General features: G+C 31.7%; 3 protein-coding genes across 3 annotated transcripts; 2 read left to right on the forward strand and 1 right to left on the reverse strand.

Annotated features, from left to right (window-relative positions):
* Nucleotides 1-2,117: 2,117 nt before the first annotated feature.
* LOC107938219 (calcium-binding protein KRP1) lies at nt 2,118-2,606 on the reverse strand. Its single transcript, XM_016871311.2, has one exon. The coding sequence runs from the start codon at nt 2,529-2,531 to the stop codon at nt 2,166-2,168; it is 366 nt and encodes a 121-aa protein (XP_016726800.1). The 5' UTR covers nt 2,532-2,606; the 3' UTR covers nt 2,118-2,165.
* A 3,017-nt stretch (nt 2,607-5,623) lies between these two features.
* On the forward strand, nt 5,624-8,966 carry LOC107938224 (G-type lectin S-receptor-like serine/threonine-protein kinase At4g27290). The gene is made up of 7 exons (XM_016871316.2): nt 5,624-6,993; nt 7,225-7,353; nt 7,438-7,592; nt 7,671-7,881; nt 7,992-8,229; nt 8,317-8,467; nt 8,557-8,966. Exons 1-7 carry the CDS (start codon nt 5,721-5,723, stop codon nt 8,857-8,859), a joined length of 2,460 nt encoding a protein of 819 aa, XP_016726805.2. The 5' UTR covers nt 5,624-5,720; the 3' UTR covers nt 8,860-8,966.
* A 13,579-nt stretch (nt 8,967-22,545) lies between these two features.
* LOC107938225 (G-type lectin S-receptor-like serine/threonine-protein kinase At1g11410) lies at nt 22,546-25,049 on the forward strand. Its single transcript, XM_016871317.2, has 2 exons — nt 22,546-23,990; nt 24,245-25,049. Exons 1-2 carry the CDS (start codon nt 22,712-22,714, stop codon nt 24,490-24,492), a joined length of 1,527 nt encoding a protein of 508 aa, XP_016726806.1. The 5' UTR covers nt 22,546-22,711; the 3' UTR covers nt 24,493-25,049.
* Nucleotides 25,050-26,229: the final 1,180 nt, after the last annotated feature.

Below are 26,229 nucleotides of genomic sequence, written 5' to 3' on the forward strand. Positions count from 1 at the left end.
AAAAGTTTAATTAGAATAGAAAAGTATAATAAAAGTTTAAAAAAATAAAAAAATATTGCATTCAGACAATCATACAATATGGGGTAGTTTGAATTCTTATTGAGGCTTTTTCTTCCTAAATTATTTATTTATTTCATATAGCATATAGAAGGAAATTGATTTCATATAGAAAGTATAGATAGATTACTATGTATCGACTGAACCAATGACTATTCATGATTCCATAATTGAATCAATGCTCCAAACTAGAGGAATGTTATGGTAAAATTTCGTTTGAAACGATGTGGTAGAAAGCAACGTGCGACTTGAAGGACATGATCAGCTGTGGATGTCAAAACCCACCACTTTCCGTTATGTAGAAATGAAGGTGCTTTTTGCTCGACATCCTTTGTTCTATTATAATCTGTCTTTTTGTTGGGTTGTAATGTAAATAGTACAGGATGGAGCTCGAAGAGAAACATCCATTTTTCAGGGGCAAGGATCTAGGGTTAGTTAATGGAAATCAATAAGTTGGAACAACTTCGTAAGTCTATTTGTGATATAGAAATCGAAAGGATCCGATTCAAACTATTTTCAAATCAAAAAGAAAAGTTGTTGGAATTGGTAAAACTCTTTCGATCAGAAGTGTATCATACGGGAGTTACTCGTTCATATGATTCTTTAATAAAAAAAAGAGAGAGAAAAAAGGGCAGAGGTAAAAAGTAGAAGCTTTTCAGCTTAATAAAAATCTTTTTTCTTAGATAAAAAAGAGAAATTTTTGTGCTTTTTTCAGCCCAAAAGTGCTTTTGAGGTTATATTATTTTTTTAGCCTTATTTGTTCTTTTTCTTTTTTTCCCATTTTTTCTAATGTTAGAATCTATTTTTCTTTTTTTTTCTTTTGTTTGAACTTTAATCCAAATATATGTAATATTTTAATTTGTTAAGTTTATATTTTTTATGTTATATTAATATTTAATATGAGTTATATGTTCAAAGTATATTTTAAAATAAAATAATACAATTAAAAGTATTAATTAAAAATGAAAAAAATTATTTTTAAAATAATATAATTGTGTCAATATCTAATTATAAATATTTATTTAAATATTTAAATATAGTTTATATATTCTAGTTAAATTTAATAAATAATTAATATTAATTACTTAAAAATATTTAAAATTAATATTATATATTAAAATATTAAGAATAAGTTATAATAAATTATTTTTTATATTATTGCTAAAATATCATAATATTAACTAATTTGAACATTATTTAAATACATATTTGTTACTTTATAATATCATGTCTAAAATAAAAATTTTATTTCTGAAAAGTACTTTTTGACAGTAATACCAAATACTCAAATTTTCAAAAGCACTTCTCAAAAATATTTTGCCAAACAGACCCTAAGTAAGCAGCGTATGGAACCTCGTCAAGGTGTTCAAGGTTTCCACCGCGGGGTCTCTTTTCTTAGGCTAGGCAAGGTCCAAAGATCGATTTGATGTTGCAAAGAGGTTAATCACGGTTGAATGTAGATCAAGCATATCGCACAACGTTAATAAACTGATCATTGAAAGTGACTGCTGTAACACTGTCTTCTGGTGAAAAAATGCAGCTAAGGCCCGATCTGTCTTTAGGAGCTTCACTCAGGCTGTAACGGGTACATTTTCTGATCAGGGTTGGGAGAATCGCTATTTTCCTAGAGAAGCTAACATGGTGCAGACAAATTAGCTAATGCAGGTGTCACCCGATCCTCTAGTCTGTTGACTATGCTTGCCTAACGTGTTCTTGTGTGGTGTCTTAACGTATGCTAGGCTTGGATGTTGAGTAATTAATGTTTTTCTTTTCTCCCGTAGTTGGTCGTTTCATGGGGATGAACTATCCTCGATTTGAGTTGTATTACAGGATGGTTGATTAATATCAGAACATAATTTAAAAAAAAAAGTTCATCAACTGGTGGAAATAAGGTTCATTTTCTGTTAGCAGTTTTGATCCATGAGCATCAAGATTGCGTTGTTAGTTTGAAAAGAAAAAAGAGGTTCCAAGCTAACTGCTAAGTAAGCTATCAACAATGGAAAACATTGGCAAACGATGGGGACAAAGGTGATGAAAAAAGAAACCGAAAATGAAGTACGTACTTAAAAGATTTTGATATATTCCATGGGGGTACAAATTACAAAAGCCTAATTAATACTAATTTGACAAAGGGCATAGAAATTGAGGATAGCTTCTACCAATAAATTTCTGGAATTGTTCATCAAGTCAGGACTCAACCTAAGCATGAGGGTACAAAACTCCATCTCATTCAAAGCCCCATCCCCATCTAAATCACCTTCTCTCAACATGCAAACCACTTCCTCATCGCTCATCTCTTTCAAACCAAGCAATGCCGAGTTCCTTTTCAAGCTCTCGAAAGTGATCACTCCCTTGTCTCCATCGACAAGCAACTGAAACCCATTGCTCAGCTCCTTCATAAAACCTTCAGCACCCAATTTCTCAACCATGGCGGGGAAAAAATCCTCGAACACCACCACATTTCGAGATCCCATTCTTTTTGTTTTGCGTTAAACGTCAAAAAAGAGGCTGGTATTGGTTTTAGTTAGTATGATTTTGCAAGTAGAGCAGGTTGGAGGGGTATTTATATGTGATGGAAAGAGAATAAAGCCAAGGGGAGGAAAGAGATGAAATCTTCGTGGAAAGAGTGTCGTAAAGAGAACAAATTAAAGGTAAGGACAAAAGACGTGAAGATGTTTGAGAAGGTTGTCAGTCATTGCTGGCCTGGCAGTTGCTGATGTCTTCTGCCTTTCTTTTTTTTTGTGTCTATGAAACTTGTCCTCCTTCCTCGAAGTTGCATGTGAGAAGGTTGTGTAGAAATGATCTTACAAGTAATTTTATGAAAGAGAATTGACTTGCTATAAATGCCAATTTACTTTTTAGTACCATCTTTGCCTAACCTCTGGCAGATCAATATACATATCCGTTTCACAGTTATTTAAATTAATACGAATTCACTACAATCTTTTAAATTACAAACTTCTTTTCGTTTAATTTATTAACACCATATTTTCCATACAAAAATAAATTAATGGCAAAATTGTGAAGGAGTATGATATCAATATTACCATTAATTTATCATACCTGCTTTCTACTTTGTCTAATCTATTTTGTTGAAATTGAACCCCTTTTTTATGTTTAAACTTTAAAATCTCTTTACTTGTTAGAGAATTGCCAATTTAGTCTGGCACAATTTGATTGATTTACGGCTCTTTACTTGTAATCATTGCTAATGTTAAATTCATAGCTTTCGTATTCATCAAAGTTAATACGTCTATCAAAATCTTGTATTGGACCAGTGTGGGTCCGTGTCCTTTTCTTTTAAGCGGCCACGTCTTTTTGCTGGCCGAAGATTGATACCTTTCATGGAACATACCCCCTTTGTCATCTTCGTGATTTGTCTCTCCAACCCGGTGTAAAAAGTCTAGCCATACTATGGAATTCGGTTCAGAGGTTTAGGACACCTTATCTTAAATTATATCTGGCATTTTATCTCATTGTTTGTAAAATATTGTATTGAATTCTGACAAGCAGCGTATTGGTTGGGTAGTACCATTTGGGCCCATTCTGTAACAGTCATAGCATTACATGATTGACGATTAGGCGTACTTGGGCATATATTTTGGGCTATCAAGTTGGATTTTGTTGCTTTTTTTGGGCTTCAGAATAAGATTACAAAGACTACTGTTTGGTTTTCCTTTTTTTCAAATTATAAATTGGAATTTGTTTCTTAAAGTAATCTCAGCTTGTGTCTTGTAGCGAGGCAAACTTTTGAGGTTGTTTTTTCGCTGCCACTCTTTTTGTCTTTATTTTGTAAGATGAAGAAATATCTTTGTAATTACGTTTCCTTTGCATTATTGGCGTGGCTATTCCAGTTGGCAAGAAACAGAGCAGTAACAATGTCAATGGAATTGAAATTTCTCTCTTGAATTCGGACTGACTGTAGGGAGCGACCGATAAGGTAAGGCTTTGATGTTTGAATTTTTAAGTCAAGCCAAGACCAGGGCCAGCATGACATACGGACAAAGATACCCTTAGCTTTTTCTCAGTTTTAAAAAAGCCAAAGATGCCACAAATTTCAAACTTTGAGTAAACAAATTTACCTAGTTCTCTGATCCTCCTTTTGGTTTCTCTAGATGCAGCGACAAAAACTGTCATCGATCATGGGTTGTTACTAGGCTAAGAATTTCTTTTTCCCTGTGTAAAAGCTAATATTGATGGTTTTTAGTCCGAAATGAGTCATGTATGAAGCTTCCTTGGAGCAGCAAATCATTTTTATATTTAATCTTAGCTGTGGAGCAAATGGAAGACCAGGCAGGGCCTGATTTCCAACTACTCCAACTACAATTTCTTTTGAAGGGTCAATTATGAATCACCCATCTCATGTCTTCAAGTTCACTTTTAGAAACAGATGAACTGATCTAAGAACGTGAACAAATTTCTAAACACCAAATCTTCCTGTTTTCCACTTTGGCTTATGATTTTTTTTTTTTTACTTTCAAGAAATTGCAATGTGTACAGTTGAAGCCCCCAGCAGTATTGAAAATTCAACCGGGGCATTTGGAAAGGCAAGTCCAGAGATGATTAGTCCGCATTTTTTTCTGTTATTTTTTATAAAATCTTCTAATATAGTGGATGAAGACGCACTACCAACCAACGAAAAAAAATTATATATTCAACAACCAGATCCAATCATTAGCTTTGATGTGTGGATCTTTTCTGACACACGTTAAAAGGATTTTTTTTCTAAACCAAATTTATTTAATAAAAAGAAAATCTTTATTACATAAAACACGTAAAAGGTTGTGATGTCAGGTTTCTCGGATCATTGAAGGTTATGGATGCAACAGCTTTGTCTTAAAGTATGAGACACTAACCGTATTACATCACAAAAAGGTTTTAGCAGAATTATTACATAATCTTTTTTTACATGGGGCACTCTCATCATCATCATCGAATGCTCCCACATTCTGAATCATTGACTTCCATGCAACATCACTGATAAATTATGAAATATATCTAATAAATTAATGATTATATGTAAACATACCTACCAGAGTAACTTTTTGCTGGTGTCTATAGTAGTTCCCTAGGTTTTTTTCTACTTCGGAAGAGACAAAGACTGTGTCAAGGGCAGAAAGGCTTTTGGCTTAACAGCACTGAAAAAAGATCATCCTTAGAAAGCTACACCATTCGAGCCAAAAGATGATAAATGATACTACAAATTTCTTGTCTTAATTTACAGTAAACATGGCTCATCACTCATAGTCCCTCTTAGTTCTTTTTGAGCCATGCAGAGCAATTCGATACACAACACTTATTAACAAATTGGTCACGAAATAAAGGTAGAAAGTTGAAATATAACGGAATAATCATTCTTTTTGTTACTAATTTTATGCAAATGCAATGTTAGTATATATTTGCTTGAGATTGAACTCGAGATTGAAATTTTGAACAATATTTTTATGATCACTTCCCTTATAATTCAGTCCTTGATGTATTTTTTAACTATGAATTATGGTGGGGGCTGCTTATCCACCCACTCCGCACTAAAATAAGCCGTCTGCATTCGACTAGTCAATTAAATGCCTAGACTCTCCAACTTACTGTTTCACACGAAGGGGAAAAGGTGCTAAATACGCGAACCCGAATTTAATGTAGAGAAATGGAAGATCCACAAATTCATGGGGAAATTGAAAGGCAACTTCTTGTTTTTTCTATCTCTAGTATTTTTGTTCTTAGAAAGTTCGATTGCCGTTGATACCATAACTCCAGCACACTCCATCAACGACAGCCAGACAATAGTGTCCGCGGGTCATAAATTTGAACTAGGTTTCTTCAATACTGGGGATTCCAATTATCGATATCTAGGAATATGGTACAAGAACATTCCGGTTCGGACTGTTGTTTGGGTCGCAAACAGAGAGTTCCCGCTTGTAAATAATTCTGGTTTATTAAAACTTGGCGATGATGGAACTCTGTCCATTGTCAATGAATCAAGGAGCATTATCTGGTCTTCGAATTCATCACTGACAGCTAAAAATCCAGTTGCGGAGTTGTTAGATACTGGGAATCTCGTTGTGAAGGATGCAGGGGATGACAATGATGAGAGGTACATATGGCAAAGCTTTGACTATCCATCAGACACATTGTTACCGGGAATGAAACTTGGTTGGAACAAGAAAACCGGTCTCAATAGACATCTTACTTCATGGAAAAGTTCGGACGATCCTTCTCCTGGAGAATATACTTATAGCGTGGATCCTCGTGGACTTCCTCAACTCGTCCTTCGCAAGGGTTCCGACGAGCAGTTCCGGAGTGGACCGTGGTATGGAACACAGTTTAGTGGTGTGCCAGTTTTGAAGGTAAACCCAGTTTTTACTCCAATATTTGTCTCCAACGCCGATGAAGTCTATTATTCATATAACATAACAGCCAACATCCCATCGAGGTTCGTGTTGAGTCAATCTGGATCGGTTCAACACCTTTCCTGGAATGATCGCCACTCTAACTGGTACCTCATATTCACTGTCCAAGAAGATAGATGTGATAACTACGACTTGTGTGGTAGTTACGGTATTTGCAACATTAACAGGACTCCTAACTGTGACTGCTTGAAGGGCTTTGAGCCCAAATCGTCCAACGACTGGGATGTCCTTGACTGGTCTGGCGGATGTGTACGAAAAGATCCACATATATGCCATGAAGGAGAAGGGTTTGTGAAATTCACAGGGCTGAAACTACCGGATGCTTCGCAGTTTAGGGTGAATGTAAGTATGACAATCGGAGATTGCGAGGCGGAGTGCCTGAAGAATTGTTCTTGCGTTGCTTATGCTAAATTAGACATTAGAGGCACAGGGAATGGTTGTGTAACCTGGTATGAAGACCTAATTGATATTAGACAAGTTCCTCAATATGGACAAGATCTTTACATAAGAATGGCAGCTTCCGCACTTGGTGAGATTTCTATTTCTTTATATAAATCCTGATAGTACTCTTTTTCAACAAATAACGGCACTTCTGACTCTTGTCGTTGTCTTGATTTAGCTTTGTCTGAAGCAGGGCATGTCTTGCCACATTGATGTCCTTTTACTTTCTTTGGTTGAATTACCATCTAACAATTTTCATTCTTGGTCTTTGAAAGAAATGTTCCCTGAAACTAAATTTTATTTCATTTTTTATAATTAGAAAAAAAGGCTGATACAAGCAACAATAGGAAGAATGTGACTATTGCAACAACTATATCAGTGGCTTCAGCAATGATAATCTTGGTTTTGATTGGTTGGTTTCTGAGTTGGAAGCAAAAGATGATTAGAAGTAAGCTTTGCATGAATCCTGGTACTACCACAGTTTTGCTTTCTTAATTCATCTTTCTTAACTTATCATTATTCCTATTGACAGCTCAACAGCCAGAAAATCAACTGACCATTAGCAAGGTTGAAACTGAGGAGGATCTTGAGCTCCCCTTATTTGAATTTGCCACCATTCAAGCTGCTACTAATAACTTTTCGCCAGCAAACAAGATTGGAGAAGGTGGATATGGACCAGTATTCAAGGTATAAATCTATTTTCAGATTGTTCGTTCTTTTTTTTTTCATTAGGGTTACTAAATGATCTTTGAAATAATCTATTAGGGTGAGATACCGACCGGACAAGAAGTGGCAGTGAAGAGACTTGCCGAGAATTCTGGACAAGGCCTTCAAGAGTTCAAAAATGAGGTCCTTTTGATCTCCAATCTTCAACATAGAAATCTGGTGAAGCTACTAGGCTGTTGCATTGAAAGGGAAGAGAGAATGTTAGTCTATGAGTACATGCCAAATAGAAGCTTGGATTCCTTAATCTTTGGTATCAAAATCTCAACTTCCTATTCGTTGTTCTTATGCTTAATCATTTACAAACTTATCGAATTTGAAAATTACGACTGTCACAATATATATGATGTACAATGGCTGCAGATGAATCAAGGCGGTCTTCACTTGACTGGAGAAGGAGATATGACATCATTGTTGGGATAGCTCGTGGGCTTCTTTATCTTCATAGAGACTCAAGACTGAGGATCATTCATAGGGACCTAAAGGCCAGCAATGTCCTGTTGGACAATGAGATGAATCCCAAAATTTCAGACTTTGGAATGGCGAGAACGTTCTGCGGGGATCAAACCGAAGCAAATACAAAGAGGATAGTTGGAACCTAGTAAGTACTGAGGGTGTGTAGCTGCATAGTGTAATTAAGAGTTTGAATATTATAGCTGAATAGTGTTGTCTGTGGTGATGAACACAGTGGTTATATGCCTCCAGAGTATGCAATAGATGGACACTTTTCTTTGAAATCTGACGTCTTCAGCTTTGGAGTCATATTGTTGGAGATGGTGAGTGGAAAGAAGAACCGGGGGTTTTTTCATTCCACCCACAAACTCAACCTTCTGGGGCATGTAAGTATTATACATAGTGAATGAAATCAATTGGTATATATAGGTTTAAATATGTGTAGAACTAATCTGACCCAGAAATGAATGTTTAGGCCTGGAAGTTGTGGAATGAAGGGAAGGCCCTGGAATTAATGGATGAATTGATGGAACAAGATTTTGTAGAAGAGGAAGCACTAAGATGCATACAGGTGGGACTCCTTTGTGTCCAGCAGAGGCCAGAAGACAGGCCAGTGATGCAAACGGTAGTGTTGATGTTGGATAGTGAGAGTATGTCATTGCCTCAACCTGGAAGACCTGGGTTTTATGCAGAAAGGTGTCTTTCGGAGACGGATTCATCGTCTCTTGGGAATCTAATTTCCAATGAGATGACTGTTACCTTATTAGAGGGTCGTTAGCAGTAGACCCACTCACATTTTAACTTTGTACCATCAAATCAATGACAAAACCTTATCAATATATTAAATTCTCATGTAACAAGTGAATGAATCGGATACAATTAGAAGAAACCTCAGCCTTTTCAGGTCAAAGGCGTAGCTAGCGCTGGGAGGTGCCCGGTCCCGTAAATGGAAAATTATCCATTTAGGAATTTTAAAATTTTTAAAATTTTAAATTAATAAAGTTAAAATTACATTTTAAACTCCTTTAAAATGATAAAATTTTTATTTAATCCATTAAATATTATAAAGATATATAATATTAAAAGTTTTAATTTAATTTCGGCCTCTCAACAAATTTTTTCGATTTTGAAAAAGAAAAGAAGAGAAAATTAAAATTAATTCTAAAAAATAAAATTAATTAAAAATAAATAAAAATTATTAAAATTTGGTGATTAAAATAAGTTTACTGTAATATTAGATTAAATATTTTATTTTCAATAGTCAAAATAAAAAGTTACAAATTCGTAAAAAAATTTATTAGGTATGGTTTACCAAGAAGTAAATCCAAATCTTATTACCCAAAAATAGCTTCCCGACTAAAATCCAATTCAACCTTTACTTTTGCTCCAGCCCTTTTAAGCTTATTTCCTAGCAATTCTTTTAATTTAAAATTTTAACAAATTTGAATAAAATAATTTTAGCTAACATACTAAAAAAATCTTTAAACAAACTCTTAAACTATTTTTTTACTTAAATAAATCCTTAACTTATTATTTTATTCATAAAAACTATCAATTTAAATTTTAATTTAAAAATATTTTGACTTTCAGACTCTTATTTAATTTATTGTTGATGCAATAGTAATTATATACACTTTAATATCAACATAAAATTTAAAAGAGTAATCAAAATTTTTAAAAAAAGAATTCAAGTGTGTTATGTATATAATCACTTTAAAAAAATTATTTTTTATTTTATTTTTTTATTTAATGAAACATTCTCATTAAATTTACTTTAATATTAAATGTAAAATAGTTTAAAATTTTAAAAAAATTATTTTAATATTAAAATCAAAGACTTTTATATATAAAAATCATAGGTTAGGAATTTATTTAACTGTAAAAACAGTATAAGGCTTGTTTAAATGAAATTTAGTTTAAGGGGTTTTTTTTTTAATGTAGGTTTTATTCACAATTTATCTTTTGAGCTATACTCCTTTTTCTACTTTGATATTAAAATTTTCTGTTTGTCTCATTTTAATACTTGAACTGTAACACCCTCTATCCGTACATCATCGCAACAAGGTACGAGATATTATCAGAGTTTATCGAATCATTATTAATTAGGGGAAAAAGTAAAACAAAGTAAACATTTAATATTTAATAAATTCGTATAACATGGTAATTAACTTACCGCTTCTCTATATTCAACATAATTATGCAAAGCATAATTATTGGAATTGATCATGAGCCCTAATACCTCTTCTTATCACATTGTTAGTCATATAATTCATATAAATATCAAGAAACATGTATAGGCTCAACTTTCATTAAATTTCTCACATGCATATACTTTAACACATCATTTATTCACATAACTTATAACAATCATATCTATGTATTTTAAATACGCTTTCATAACAATTTGTCTTGATTTCAGACTATCTTACATTGGACCTTTACTCATCGAATCATTTGAAATACTATCTTTATACAAATAGTACACTTGAGTTGCACAATTCTATAATTATGAACGAATACATTTACAAAATATATTCCATGTTCATATATCATAGTCTCATGTCTCCATATATCAAATATATAACCATCATTTTCTTGTGCTTCAGATAAATACATATAACCATACATAAGCATGTTATTTACTATTTCTTCCTGTCTATCACAGTTTCAAATGACAGATTCATGTGAATGAGCTCAATAATAACCATGAAAATACTTGCCACATTCTTTCACACATGTTCCACTTATAACATATATTTTTTTTTATATTTGGCTTGACATTTACTAAGCAATATCAGATATTCATTTATTAGGCAATATCAAATATTCAAATTATTATTTAACATATATAACATTTAATTCAAACATGAATTTATAACATTTTTTTATTTTAACAAAGTTTAACATTTACCAAATATAATAGAGCATGTGATCAATTTATGCATAAGTCACTCACATATTTTCCTCCAATTTATGCATAAATCACTCACATAATTTCCTCCTCCTCCTCTCCATTCCACATCCTTAATGTATATAACACGCTTATAAGTAACATTATCTATAATTTCACTATTTACTTATATATATTCCAAAGTTGTCGATTCATGTTGTCGAAACCATTCTTTTGAAAATGGGGATCGACTTTGTTTGAAAGTGAAAATTAAAACGGGAGTCGCCACCAATCTTTTATCAGGTGTGATCGGATCACCTTTGTTTTAATAAATCAATTTTAGTTTACTAAAACAGGGCCTTTGGTCTACGAAACTTGAGAGAATGAGTTCGGGAGTTGGTTACGTGCGAGGAAGGATTAGAACCCTCGACACGCCCAAAAAATTGGTACCGAATTGATTAGTTAGTGTTTTAATGTCGAAAATTAAAAATCGGGAAGGGACTTGAAATACGATCTTTTCTATTAATACTGATTTTAAAATTCTTGAATTAGCTTAAATCGATTTGTTTAAAGATTTCCTTATCTCGAGATATCGGAGTATCACATCCCGTAAGTTAGGACACAATACCATGAATTCCCGAGCCAAGGTCGTCTTTTAATTTAAATTGGAAATCCGTGCATTTCAAAACTCAAAAGGATATTTATCTATTTAGAACCAACAAGAGAACCGAAACCCCGTAAGTTAGGGCACAATTCTTCGATGTTCCAAAATGCGAAACATTGCCTTATTTATTGAAATTAGTAAAAACATGAATAAAAATCTTTAAAGTAATGAACAACATAATGATATAAAATAGGCGGGAGACAAAAATAAATGAGTTGGAAATACATTGAAACAAATAATAAATATGACAACAATATTAAAACAATAACAATGCATGCGATATATTAAACGTAATAATAGTATCCAATGTGAAATAAAAAAAACGAATATATACATAATAAAGATATTAAGAGTATGTACGTAAAATATATATATTTATAAATAGTAATAGTGTTAGATATATACTATATATAGTGTTTGAAGTATATACATAAAATAGTGAAAATATAACTAGTAATGTTAATATATATATAATATATACATATGTATAAAATAGATATAAAAAAATATGTACATAATATAGTGTAAAAATACATACATAATATAATTAAAATATATACATAAGATAACATGTAGAAAAAAAATATATAAATAATATAGTATTAAAGATATATACATAAAATAGTATAATATATATATACGTAATATAGAATTTAGAATATACCTAATATATTAAAAGAATATATATAATATAATATTAAGAAATATAATAATAACAAAAAAAGAGAGGGAGAGAGTGGGTGATTTTCGGCCACAAGGCCGGCCACCGTCTGGTCACCGGACCGCCGCCGGCTACCGTCGGTACCACCGTACACGACAGCCGGACCTCAAAAAAAACTTTTTCGGTAAAAATGGGAAAGCTTCCTCCTTTTATTTTTACTTTCGTATAAAAGAAACAAAATAAAACTGAAAGGAAAACAATAAGCAAACAAAGAACTTAAAACGAAAATAGACCAAGAAACCTCTTTTGCTTTGATATTTGATTAATCTCCAAAAAAAAAAACTAGCCCCTCCAAAAACTAGCCTTTACAATAACTCTTCTCCTTGATTACTCTAAAAAAACCTCTCAAAATTCCTTTACAATAACTTTCTCCTCCAAAACTTCTTCCTCCCCTAAATACAAAACATGAGAAGGCTTATATAGCCATTTACCAAATATTTTTTATTGTTTATGTCTTCATTTGTAGGTACAAGTGGTGGTGGAGCAAGTGTGGCTAGTGGAGTGGAGTTGGTGGTGGAGCAAGTGTGGCTAGTGGAGTTGGTGGTGGCAAAGGCTAGGATTTAGTTGAGAAAAGTTTAGGTTGTGGGCTAGGGTTTTTTTATTTTGATTTGGGCTTAGGGTTTGGGCCATTAAGGTTTTGATGTAAATTGGGCTTTGGGTAGTTAAGATTTTGGGTTTTGGGTTTAATTTTAGTGGGTTAGATAAGGTTAAATTGAGTTTTGATGTAAATGGGTTAAAATTGGCCTACAACACATGTCATAGTCACTGAATTATTTTTAACTTGAGCTATGAAGCTCCAAATTAAGATCCACTAATTTTCCCTGAAACTAGATTTGCATATCTTTTTACCATAAAATTTTCATAATTTTTGGTTTAGCCAATAAGTACAGTTTATTCTTTAAAGTCACCCCTGTCCTGTTGTCTGACAGTTCTGACCCTTCTTCACTAAAAATTAATTATCTCATTGTACAGGATTCGAATAATGTTCCCGTTTGTTTCTCTTGAAAATAGACTCATTCAAGATTCTAAAAATATAAATTTAAGCCCCTAATTATTATTTTTTTCAATTTTTGATTATTTTCCAAATTTAGAACAGGGGAACCCGAAATCATTCTGATATTGTCTCACAAAATTTATTATATCTCATGATTTACAATCCTATTACTTACATCGTTTCTTATATAAGAAACTAGACTCAATAAGCTTTAATTTCATATTTTATTCATTCTCTCATTCGATTTCTAAAATTTTTGGTGATTTTTCAAAGTTAGACTACTGCTGCTGTCCAAAACAGTTTTAATGCAAAATGTTGATTTCCATTTTTACCCTAAATTTCACAGTTCATACAATTCAGTCCTTGCTCAATTAACCCCTCAATTGAGCTAATTTTTCTCAATTAATACTTTAGACTATCATTTTAAACTACTACAAATCAGAACTTTAGCACTAGATGTAATAGCTTAAATTTTCAGTGGTGTCAGAACAGTGATTCGAGATCACTAAATTCGACAAATGAGTAGAAAATATTAATAATTTAGTGAATATAAGTTAAATGTGAAGTTATGAAAATTTTTGAAATAGCGAATAGTGTACTAGAAATAAATATTTAAAAAAAATTATAATCAAAAACGAGATATCGAGAGTTTGAAAATTTTAAAACGAGCCATAAATATTTTTATAAATATTTATGGAGTGTTAATAAGTTAGTATTAAAGTTTCGTCAAGAAATTTTAAAGTTTCGATAGTTAATTGAATAAAAAAGACTAAATTGTAACAAATGTAAAATTATGGGAAATGATTAAATAGCTTAAATGATAAAAGAAAGAGGGTTTAAAAGGTAAATAAACCCAAGGTCTAATTCGGCTGGACGACAAGGGCATGAAATCAGCAGGAAAATTGAAGAATTAAGGGCAAAATTGGAATATTGCAAAATTTACTTAATAAAGCTAGGACTAAAGTGGAATTATCTAGATTTCTCATTATTTTTCTGCATTCTCATCAGCAAAAACACCATAGAAGGGTTTTATTAAGCTTATTTTTCATATTTTTACTGCAAGTAAGTTCAATTCTTGATTACTTATTGAATTTTTTGTGTTTTTATGACTTTTACAACTAGGTCCACTTGTTGAATTCATTAGTTCTTGATTTTATTAAAGAAATTGGAAGTTGCTATGAATATGTTCTGGAAGTATATGAAGATTTAGCATGGAATTAGAGCTTTAAATTGTTTATATGCTGATTTTATTGAAAGAATTAAATAGAAAGTGAATGTTTGGGACTTAGTGGTGAATGAGTTTGAAGTTAGGGTTTTATGTGAAAATTCTGAATTTAAATAATTTTGAAATAACTTATAATGTCTAGGTAAAGCATTAATTGAGAAAAATTAGCTTCATTGAGGGGTTAATTGATCAAGGACTGAATTGTATGAACTGTGAAATTTGGGGCAAAAATCGAAATCAACATTTGCACTAAAACAGTTTTGGACAGTAGCAGTAGTCTAACTTTTAAAAATCACAAAAAATTGTATAAATCTAATTATAGAATTAATAAAATATGAAATTAAAGCTTATCAAGTCTAGTTTCTTATAGAAGAAACGGTGTAAGCAACGGAATTGTAAATCATGAGATATAATATATTTTGTAAGACAATGTCAGAATGAATTTGAAAAATCATAAAAAAAATTGAATAAAAATAATTAGGGGCTTAAATTTATATGTTTGGAATCCTGGATAAGTCTATTTTCAATAGAAACAAACGAGAAAATCATTTGAATCCTGTACAATGAGATAATTAATTTTTAGTGAAGAAGGGTCGGAACTGTCAGACAGCAGAACATAGGAGACTTCAATGAATAAACTGTATTAATTGGCCCAACCAAAAATCATGAAATTTTTATGGTAAGAAGATATGTGAGTCTAGTTTCATGAAAAATTATCAGATTTTAATTTTGAGTTCTTTAGCAAAAGATAAAAATAATTTAGTGACTATGACACGGATGGACAGCATTGGAATATACATAAGTAAATAATGAAATTATAAATAATATTACTTATAAGCGGGTTGAAGATGAAGTCAATACTGATAAGTGAATGATTTTACAATGATAGATCGAGAACCCGGAGCAAGTCGAGGAAAAGAAAAAGTAGCTGATTAGTCCCGGAACTTTCACAAATTTTGCAAATCGACCCAGGTAAGTTCATATGGTTGAGGTTTAATGATTATATGTTAATTTTATGAATTATATAATGTATGATGAAATATATTTATTGATGAATAGAGAATAAAATAACAACCCGAAAATCATATAAATGATCAAATTGAGTGGAACGTCAGATTTGAGTACTTCTGATCAGTGACAAGTGATAAGTGGTAGTTTTAGCTACACTTATCTGATTAGTGACAAGTGATAAATGATAAGTGGTAGCTTTAGCTACACTTATCTGATCAATGACAAGTGATAAGTGATAAGTGGTAGTTTTAGCTACACTTATCTGATCAGTGACAAGTGATAAATGTGATCAGTGTAAGACCGTGATAGGACTATGACTTCAAAAAGTGATAAGTGATCATATGCAAGACCATAGTTATACTATGGCAAAGTGAAAGTGAAGTACTCAATTTTCCGTAACCGTTCCCTAATTTGGTTAAAGAATGATATGTAACAAATGGGCCCAAAAGAATTAAAGGAAATGGATAAGTGGTAGTAAGTTTATACAAGGGAACTCACCAATGACTGTGGTTGACAGGTGAACTTAATAATTGTGTATATTGTATAAGTGTATAAATATTTGGTAAGATTTATATTTTATGCCTATGAACTTAAGCTTCTATAAGCTTACTTGAGTGTATTCAATGTCTCTTGTAGATTGACGTGGAAGTATACGGAGGATCGGATCAACACAGAGGATCATACTATCCAGATTATCTCCGGTAGCTTTTGTAAATTTCCTTTTTGATTTATATGGCATGTATAAGGTTTGATGATTATATAAATGCTAAGACTTGTTTAATGAATATACATTAAAGTAAAGATTGATGAATATGTTAAATAGTATGATTATAATAGAAGTATAATTTGGTATCAAATTGATTGAAATGAATTCGTTGGTTGGATTGGTCTCGGTTTTAAAATTTGCAGGGAATGTTAGATATTTATAAAGGGGTTATATTGAACAAAAAAAATACTTTGGGATTTTGTGAAAAATTCCCTATGGTTTCGATTTAATTCTGGTTTGGTCTCGAAATATGTTTTGGGCTTTGGAGGCCCATCTAAAGGACGTCATGACATGTTTTAGTAAATGAATAGTATTTAACTCGTATTAACGAAAAAAATTAATTCGGTAATGTAACACCCCCTACCCGTATCTGTCGTCGGAATAGAGTACGAGGCATTACTGAGAAGCACGAAACAGTTACAGATAATTTAAATACATTTTCATAACAATTTGTTTCGATTTCATACTATTTCATATTTAAGCTTTATTCACTAAAGTATTTGAAATATCATCTTTATGCAAATAGCACACATGAGGTACATAATTCTATAATTATGAATGAACACATTTATCAAACATATTCCATGTTTTTATATATATCATAGTTTCATATTTCCATGTATCAATTACCATCACTTCCTCGTATTTCAGACAAATACGTGTAACAATTCATAAATATGCAATTCATTAACTCTTCCTACCAATTACGATTTAAATTGCCAAATCACTTATTAAGCCCAATTTCAATGTTCACTAAAATTTATCATATAAATTTTGATGTACGTATTCATCTAAATTTCATGTACAAACATCATCATCTTATATTTCCACATTTATGAATTCAAATAGCATATACAATACATACCAATGTATTTCAAGTACGTTTTCATGATATTTCATTTCGAACTCAGATTATTTCATACTAGAAGTTTTCTCATTAACTCATTTGGAGTACCAATTCATACGGATAATACACTCAAGGCGTAGAAATATATAATCACAAATGAATTCATTCATCAACCAAGTTTTATGCTCATGTCTCATCAACTCGTATTTCCTTATGTCACATAATTCCATGTAATACTTACCAAACTTCTTCAAATTAGTGAACATCTTACGGAATTAAGTACTTCGTTTTTTTTTCGATGCTATAGTTCAACTATGGTCTTACACATCTTTACATAATGGTGCCATAGCCCAGCTATGGTCTTACACGTAATCACATATCTCACTGATGTCATATCCCAGATATGGTCTTATACAGTAGCATATATCACACCGATGCCATATCCCAGATATGGTCTTATACAGAAATCACTTGTCACTTGTCACTTGTCACTTGTAGCCAAAGCTACCACTATTCACTGATCAGGTAGCTGGTGCTACCATTTTTCACTGATCAGGTAGCCGGAGCTACCACTTTTCACTGATCAGGTAGCCGAAGCTACCACTTTTCACTGATCAGGTAGCTGAAACTACCACTTTTCACTGATCAGGTAGCTGAAGTTACCACTTTTCAGTTGTCATTTGCCATTGATCAGATAAGTGTAGCCGAAGCTATCACTTATCACTTTCACTTGTCCTTAATCAAATAAGTGTAGCCGAAGTTATTACTTATCACTTTCATTTGTCCTTGATCAGATAAGTGTAGCCGAAGCTATCACTTATCACTTGTTTCCATGGTCCAACCATGGTCTTTTCCTTCAATTCATCTTGTCACTGAACTGAAATGCTCAATTTGATCATTTATTCAATTTTCATGCTTTTACATTATTCACGATTTTATCATCAATACATATGAAATAACTCATCATAAAATTCATAAAATTAACAAATAATCACTAAAATTTAGCCATATAAACTCACAAGTTCAATTTTTGTATTATAACGATAATCATAATTTCATAATAAATATTCCAAATAAAACATTATATCATTTCTAATCCAACACTCATCGATTATAACCGGGCATGTGATCAATTTATACACGAGTCATTCATATATATATGTATATTTTTCCTCCTCCTTCTCTCCATCCACATCCTTAGTATAAACAACACACTTGTAAGTAACATTATCCATAATTTTCATTATCTACTTATGTGAATATTCAAGCTATCCATCTGTATCATAGTCACTAAATTATTTTTATCTTGAGCTATAGAACTCCAAATTAATATCCGCTAATTTTCTCTGAAACTAGACTCATATACCTTCTTACCATAAAAATTTAATAATTTTTGGTTGGGCCAATTAATACATTTTATTCATTGAAGTCTCCCCTGTTCTGCTATCTGACAGTTCCAACCCTTCTTCACTAAAAATTAATTATCTTCTTGTACAGGATTCGAATGACGTCCTTGTTTGTTTCCCTTGAAAATAGACTCATTCAGGATTCTAAAAATATAAATTTAAGCCCATAATTATTTTTATCCAATTTTTTATGATTTTCCAAAGTCAGAATAGGGGAACTCGAAATCATTCTGATCTTGTCTCACAAAAGTTATTGTATCTGATGATTTACAATTCCATTGCTTACATAATTTCTTTTATAAGAAACTAGACTCAATAAAATTTAATTTCATATTCTATTCATCCTCTAATTCGATGTCTATAATTTTTAGTGATTTTTCAAAGTTAGACTACTGCTGCTGTCTAAAACAGTTTTAGTGCAAAATATTTATTTCCATTTTGCCCTAAATTTCATATTTCATACAATTCAGTCCTTGCTCAATTAACCCCTCAATTAAGATAATTTTATCAATTAACACTTTTTCTAGACATTATAAGTTATTTCATAATTTTTGAAATTCAGAATTTCCATATGAAACTCTAACTTCAAACTCTTTTACAATTAGGTCCCAAACATTCACTTTCTATTCAATTCTTTCAATAAAATCAGCATATAAATAATTTAAAGCTCTAATTCCATGCCAAATCATCATATACTTCCAGCACATATTCATAAAAACTTTCAATTTCTTTCATTGAATCAAAAACTAATGAATTCAACAAGTGGACCTAGTTGTAAAAGTCACAAAAACATAAAAATTTCAAGGAGAAAGCAAGAATTAAACTTACATGAAGCTAGAGTATGAAAACCAGCTTGAACCCTCCTCCATGGCTGTTTTTCAGCTGATGAATATGAAGAGAAATGAAGAGAATTCTAGATATTTCAATTTAGTCCCATTTTTATTTAGCCAATTTTGACAATTTTCCAATTTTTCCCTTATTTCATACATTTCCTGATTTTTCTCAGCTATTGCCGCCCAAAATATCTCCTTTAGGACTATTTTCACTTTAGGTCCTTCCTCATTTGACAATTAAGCTATTTAATCCTTCTAGCAACTTTTACACCCTTTTCAATTTAGTCCTTTTTATTTAATTAACCACCCAAACGTAAAAATTTTCTGACTAAATTTTAATACTACCTCACCAACACTCCATAAATATTTCTAAAAATATTTATGGCTTGATTTATGAAGTTGAGGTCTCGATACCTCATTCTCGACTCAATTTACCTAATTAATTCTTTTAAATCACCAAATTCACTAATTCAAAAATGCTTTTATATTCGCATTTGACTCATAGGTATTAATTTATTAAATTTTTAACTCACCCGTCGGATTTAGTGATCTCAAATCTCTATTCCCGATACCACTGAAAATTAGGCTGTTACAGGTAAACTCCGATAATGCTTTGTACCATATTTCGGCGACGAATACGGGTAAGGGGTGTTACACTAGACCTTAATTCTAAACTCTTTCATAATTAGGTCTTAAAATCACTTTCCATCAATTTTACTTGATAAAATCTTCATATATCAAAATTAAAGCTTCAATTCTATATTTATTCATCATATGCTTCCAGCACTCATCCATAGAAACTTTAAAAATTAGCCATGGAATAAAAAACTAATGACATAGTAAGTTGGACCCAATTATAAAAGTCCAAAATTTTAGAAATTTCAAGGAGAAAGCAAGAATTAAACTTACATGAAGCTAGAGTATGAAAACCAGCTTGAACCCTCTTCCATGGTTGTTTTTCAGCTGATTAAAATGAAAAGAAAATGAAGAGAATTCTAGATATTCCAATTTGGTCCCATTTTTATTTAGCTAATTTTGACAAATTTTCAATTTTGCCCTTATTTCACCCAGTTCCTGATTTTTCTCAGTTGTTGCCACCCAAAATATCTCCTTTGGGCTTATTTGCACATTAGGTCCTTCCTCATTTGAAACTTGAGCTATTTAATCCTTCTAGCAACTTTTACACATTTTTCAATTTAGTCATTTTTATTTAATTAATCACTCAAACGTCAAAATTTTCTAACGAAATTTTAATACTACCTTATTGACACTCTGTAAATATTTATAAAAATATTTATCATTTGGTTTATAACACCGAGATCTCGATACTTTTTTTTTCTCAATTTCTTGACCAAATAAATCTTTATAAAACACAATTTACTATTTTAAAAATCTTTTAAAAGCTACATTTGGCTCATAAATATTAAATAATATAATCTACGAGTTCATTTTTCGGATTTGGTGGTCTCAAACCACTATGTTTGATATCGTTGAAATTTGGACTATTACATGAACTTTGTTTTGTTACCTGTTTTAGTACTTACAAGCTAACATCGTTAAAAAATAAAAAAAAATTGGCCAATCAAAATGCCACACGTCGTCAATGACATGTTAGGTTGACTAGGGTTATGACATGTTGACTAAGTTGATTGGTGTTTATCAGTTAAAAATCATTTAAAAATATTTTTAAAAATATAAATGTGTAAAAATTATAAAAATAATTAAGAAAAAAATGTAAATTTCTCCAAACAAGCATTTTCAATCGGTTTTTCCAAATCCCAATTCATGCTGGTTGTTCATATTTGAGTCGAATATTACAAGTAAAATTTTATATAATATTTGTGTTAACGTTGGTATAATATTGATTATTAGATTGTTACTAAGTTGGGTGATTAACTATACCATAAATGACATATTTGTAATTACCTTATACGAGAAATGAATGGTTGGAACATACTTGACTAATGTAGGATCTGTATTTACTTGGTAATCAATTACATTAAGGGTCTGTTTGATTGACGGAATTGATTTTCTGGAAAATCATTTCCAACTTTTCCAGTGTTTGATTGGCGGAAAACATTTTCCATTTGGAAAATGAACTCCAAAACAAGGGAAAATGGGTTACATTTTAGGGAAAATGTCTTACCCTTTCAATTTCCGTAAGACATTTTCCGTGCTCTCCTCTCTATCGCCTCCTTCATTCCTTCCTTCATTTCCGGTAGAAAACTGCTTCTGTTTATCGATTTTCCAGTAACTTGTTTTTTTAATTATTCAATACTTGTTTTTTAAGACAATTACAAATAATTTATTTGATATTAGTTTTTTTCAATTTATAACGATTAATATTGTAGCTTAATAATTGAGTATTATTATAAATAAATCATTGTAATATAAGTAAAAATAATTTAAAATATAAAAATTTATTAATATATATTAATATATGTAAAAATAACTTTTCCGAAAAATATTTTCAAAAAATCTGCCAAGCAGCAGAAAATATTTTACACAGATTCAATCAAACACCAGAAAATATTTTTCAGTAAATCATTTTACAGAAAAGTAAAACATTTTCCATAAATCATTTTACGGAAAATATTTTAGTGGCAATCAAACAGACCCTAAATTTTGTTTGAGAAAATGAGTACTAATACTTATGGGTTCGGAAATGTATTCTTATAATTGATTCTCTTGTTGAATTATATTTAAAAAAAAAGCTTAATTGATGATGTGGCCGTACTTGGGGCTGGGGGCATAAAATAAATAACTATAACTGCCCTTATTTGAACTTTTGAGTAAAGAAAGAAAACCTAATATTATTTTAAAGCTGTGTTAAAAAAAGTTGAAATATAAATTTTGTCAAAACCAATTAACTCAAATAATTAAAAAATAGAACTAGACTTAAATTTGTTGCTAAATTTCTAGTAAAACATAAATGAATAAAGCTTGAATTATTTGGGAAACTCTGACTCTTGAATCTCTGACCCAGCTTGGTTTGGCATTAATTAGTTAGGCCCCATTCCTTGACTCTTGGTATGGCATTAAATTAGTTAGGCCCCATTCCTTGACTTTCTTCATCGGATTCAGCAGGTGTGAGGATCTTCTTCTATGTGAAAACCAAAAGATAAAGTCTTTGGACTAAAGCACATGGTAAGACTGAAAGAGTCAAGGATGTCTTTCATCAAAGTAAACTCTGAGATTGCCCTTTGCGTCCATCTAAATTCATTAAAACCCCCCTACGCCTATCTCACAAGCCATATTGAGCTGTGATCGACCATGGATTCTGCGAAATGGTTGGTGAAAGCAATGCTTCTGTACCAGCTTTCATTCTCTTCATCTTTGGATGCCATAACACCACAACACTCTCTCCGAGATGGTGATGTTTTGATCTCTACCAGACACACGTTCGCCCTTGGGTTTTTCAGCCCTGTCAATTCCAGATATCGCTATGTTGGGATCTGGTATCACCAAATTCTAGAGAAAACAGTTGTGTGGGTTGCCAACAGACAAAATCCCATCAATGATACCTCTGGAACTCTCTCCATTGGTAGCCAAGGAAACCTTGTCCTCTACCACAAAAACCACATTATTCCTCTCTGGTCTACTAATTCCACCCTTACGCATTCCAAGTATTCTACAGCACGACTCTTGGATTCAGGGAATCTAATTTTAGTCCAAAATGATACCACCTACTGGCAAAGTTTTGATTATCCTTCAAACACTTACCTTTCATCCATGAAAATTGGTTTGAATCGAACTACTGGCCTAAATCGATTCCTTACGTCTTGGAAGTCTCCAAATGACCCCGGGATTGGAAACTTCACCTACATCATAGACCCCACTGGGTTCCCTCAGCTGTGTTTATACAAAGGTTCGGTTAAATTCTGGCGAGGTGGGTCATGGACGGGACGACGATGGGTTGGAGTACCCGAAATGAAACGTAGTCCCCTTTTCAATTATAGTTTTGCAGATAATGATGAAGAAATTTCTGCTATATGTGAGTTAAGGAACGCCTCTATCATCTCAATATTGATTGCAAATGAGACAAGAAAAATGCAAAGGTTTATATGGAATCATCAAGACCGACGCTGGGCTAAAATTTGGTCCGCTCCAGAGGAGCAATGTGATTATTACGGGCACTGTGGACCCAATAGTAACTGTGACGAAACTCAAGTATTCGACCTTGAGTGTTCCTGTTTACCCGGATTCGAACCAAAGTCACTCGAAACTTGGTCACTAAGAGACTGGTCAGCGGGATGTGTACGGAAGCCAAATGTGTCTGTATGTCAACATGGCGAAGGGTTTGTGAAAGTGGCAGGAGTTAAGATTCCTGATACTGCTGTGGCTAATGCAGACATGAGGTTGGGGCTCAAACAGTGCCAACATAAGTGCATGAGGAATTGCTCTTGCATGGCTTATGCGACCGCATTTTCCGAGAGTATCGGTCCTAACGGAGGGACTGGATGCTTGACTTGGTACGGGGATCTGCTGGATATCAAGACCTATAGAGATGCAGGTCAAGACCTTTTCGTAAGGGTAGATGCTGTTGTCTTAGGTACGTGTCTATGAATGCTCTTTTTTCCTCGAAGTAATTTTTCGTAGTCAAAAGTAGTTGGATAACATTAAGACGCACTTGACCACTGTAAGATTCATATTGGCTAAGTAATCAATTACATTGAAGTTTCGTTGGCTTAAGCAATTATATTTTTAATGTTGACAGTTGCCTAGGGAATTGAAGGATCCATTGTCCTGATGAATGATTTTTTACATTAGGAGTAGTAATTGCATACATACATTCCTTCTGTTTAGCTACTTACAGGAAGAAAGGTGGAGTTAGCAAGAAGCAAATGGTGGCAATTTCAGTAGTTTCTGTTGCTATGATAGTCTCCTTCGCATTTTTTTTGGTGAGGCGCAGAAGACGAGGTAACCAAATTCCTGAGATTTGGAACACATATAATCACGTAATTGCTACGAATACTATCGATCAAGGCAAGTGTCGCTTTATGTTTGGTGTAATCATGCTCTATATTTTTACTGTTCGTACTATTGAAATTTAATATATTGATTTAATAATTAAGCTTAAAAGTTAAAAACTTGTCCACTGAATTAGATTATTCAGGGTTTTTTACCTAAATAAATTAAAAAAAATTAAATATTGAAATAGGTTGTCAGCTAGATTATATACGAAAATAGTATGTTTTTTTTGTTCGTGCCTATCTGACAGGTGCAATACCTTTTTTTATATTAAAATATTATTTTTTGTTTTTTAATTATTATTTTATATTTTTTCCCCAGATCAGTCTATGACCTGTGTAGAGATACGAAAATGGTATGGGGTAAGTGGCGCCTATCTGGTAGGCACGACTGGTTAAGCCTATCTGACAGGCGCAATTGCTTAAAATATCTCATAATTTTAGAAACAAAAAAATACGGTAAATATATCATAATTTCCCATAATTTACCTACAACAAACAAATTATGTTAGTTTACAATAATAATATAATTAAAATAAATATAAACTATCTAAACATACAAAATATACGAATTAAAAAAATAAAAATAGAAATAGAAACATGCCTGATTAGTTTCTTTCAAACAACCTATAGAATTATATAACAACAAATTTAATCAATATTTTAATAAATCAATAAAAATTGTCAAATAAATAAAAATCAAATAAAATTACATTATATAAAAATTACATTAAAAAAAATCACAAAACACTAAACTAAACACTAACAATCATAAATTACTAACAAAATAAATAATTTTAAGAAAACACAAAACATTAATAATTTATAACCTAATCATAAACTACTAACAAAATAACTATAATTTTTTTTTAAGAATTTTGTAACGGCCTAATTTTCAGTGGTGTCGGAAATGGTGATTTGAGATCACTAAATTCGACAAATAAGATTGAACAAGATAGTAATTTAATATTTATGAGTCAAGTAAGAATTTAGAAGAATTTGTGAAATGGTGAAATTAGTGAATTAAAAGAATTTATTAGGTCAAACGGGTCAAAAATGAGGTATCGAGACCTCAAAGTTGAAAATTGAGCTATAAATATTTTTATAAATATTTATGGAGTGTCATTGAGTTAGTATTAAAGTTTCGTTAGAAAATTTTAACGTTTGGATGGCTAATTAATTAAAAAGGACTAAATTGAAAATAGCGCAAAATTTGTTAAATTGTGAGTAAATAGCTTAAGTATTTAAAAAGATGGATTTAAAGAGCAATTAGACCCAAAGGTTAATGGCTGGACGGTTTGGGTATGAAATAAGCAAGAAAATAATGTGAACAAGGGGCAAAATTGGAAATAGCATAAAAGTTAATAGTTAAATAATGATGTAATTGAAAAATCTAGACATTTCTTCATATTTTCTCAGCCAAAACGCCATAGAAGGTCTGGAGAAAGCTGGTTTTCCATATTTTTACATCATGTGAGTTTAATTCTTACTTTTCTTGATAATTTTTATGTTTTTATGACTTTTACAATTAGGTCCACTTGTAGAATTCATTAGTTTTTGATTTTATGGGTGAAATTGGAAGTTACCCTGGATGGATAAGGGAATTTTATGATGAATTATTATGAAATTTAAGTTCTAATTTCATATTAAGGTGGTTTTATTAAGTGATTTTGATAGGAAATGATATTTAGGACCTAATTGTGAAAAAAGTTGTGAATTGAAGGTTTCTGTTGAAATTAAGAATATAAAAGGTTTTGAAATAGTTTATAATGATAAAATAAAGTGTTAATTGAGAAAAATTAGTTCAATTGATGGGTGAAT

Source organism: Gossypium hirsutum, chromosome A05 (assembly GCF_007990345.1).
Source record: "Gossypium hirsutum isolate 1008001.06 chromosome A05, Gossypium_hirsutum_v2.1, whole genome shotgun sequence".
In the NCBI taxonomy this organism is placed as follows: domain Eukaryota; kingdom Viridiplantae; phylum Streptophyta; class Magnoliopsida; order Malvales; family Malvaceae; genus Gossypium; species Gossypium hirsutum.

What these genes read in the sequence shown, in the direction of transcription:
- LOC107938219 (XM_016871311.2), bottom strand. Translation starts at nt 2,531, where the DNA reads ATGGGATCTCGAAATGTGGTGGTGTTCGAGGATTTTTTCCCCGCCATG.
- LOC107938224 (XM_016871316.2), top strand. Translation starts at nt 5,721, where the DNA reads ATGGGGAAATTGAAAGGCAACTTCTTGTTTTTTCTATCTCTAGTATTT. An exon ending in GAAGCAAAAGATGATTAGAA is followed by an intron (nt 7,354 to 7,437) that starts GTAAGCTTTGCA and finishes TCCTATTGACAG; the next exon opens with CTCAACAGCCAGAAAATCAA. An exon ending in GATATGGACCAGTATTCAAG is followed by an intron (nt 7,593 to 7,670) that starts GTATAAATCTAT and finishes ATAATCTATTAG; the next exon opens with GGTGAGATACCGACCGGACA.
- LOC107938225 (XM_016871317.2), top strand. Translation starts at nt 22,712, where the DNA reads ATGGATTCTGCGAAATGGTTGGTGAAAGCAATGCTTCTGTACCAGCTT. An exon ending in GGTAGATGCTGTTGTCTTAG is followed by an intron (nt 23,991 to 24,244) that starts GTACGTGTCTAT and finishes CCTTCTGTTTAG; the next exon opens with CTACTTACAGGAAGAAAGGT.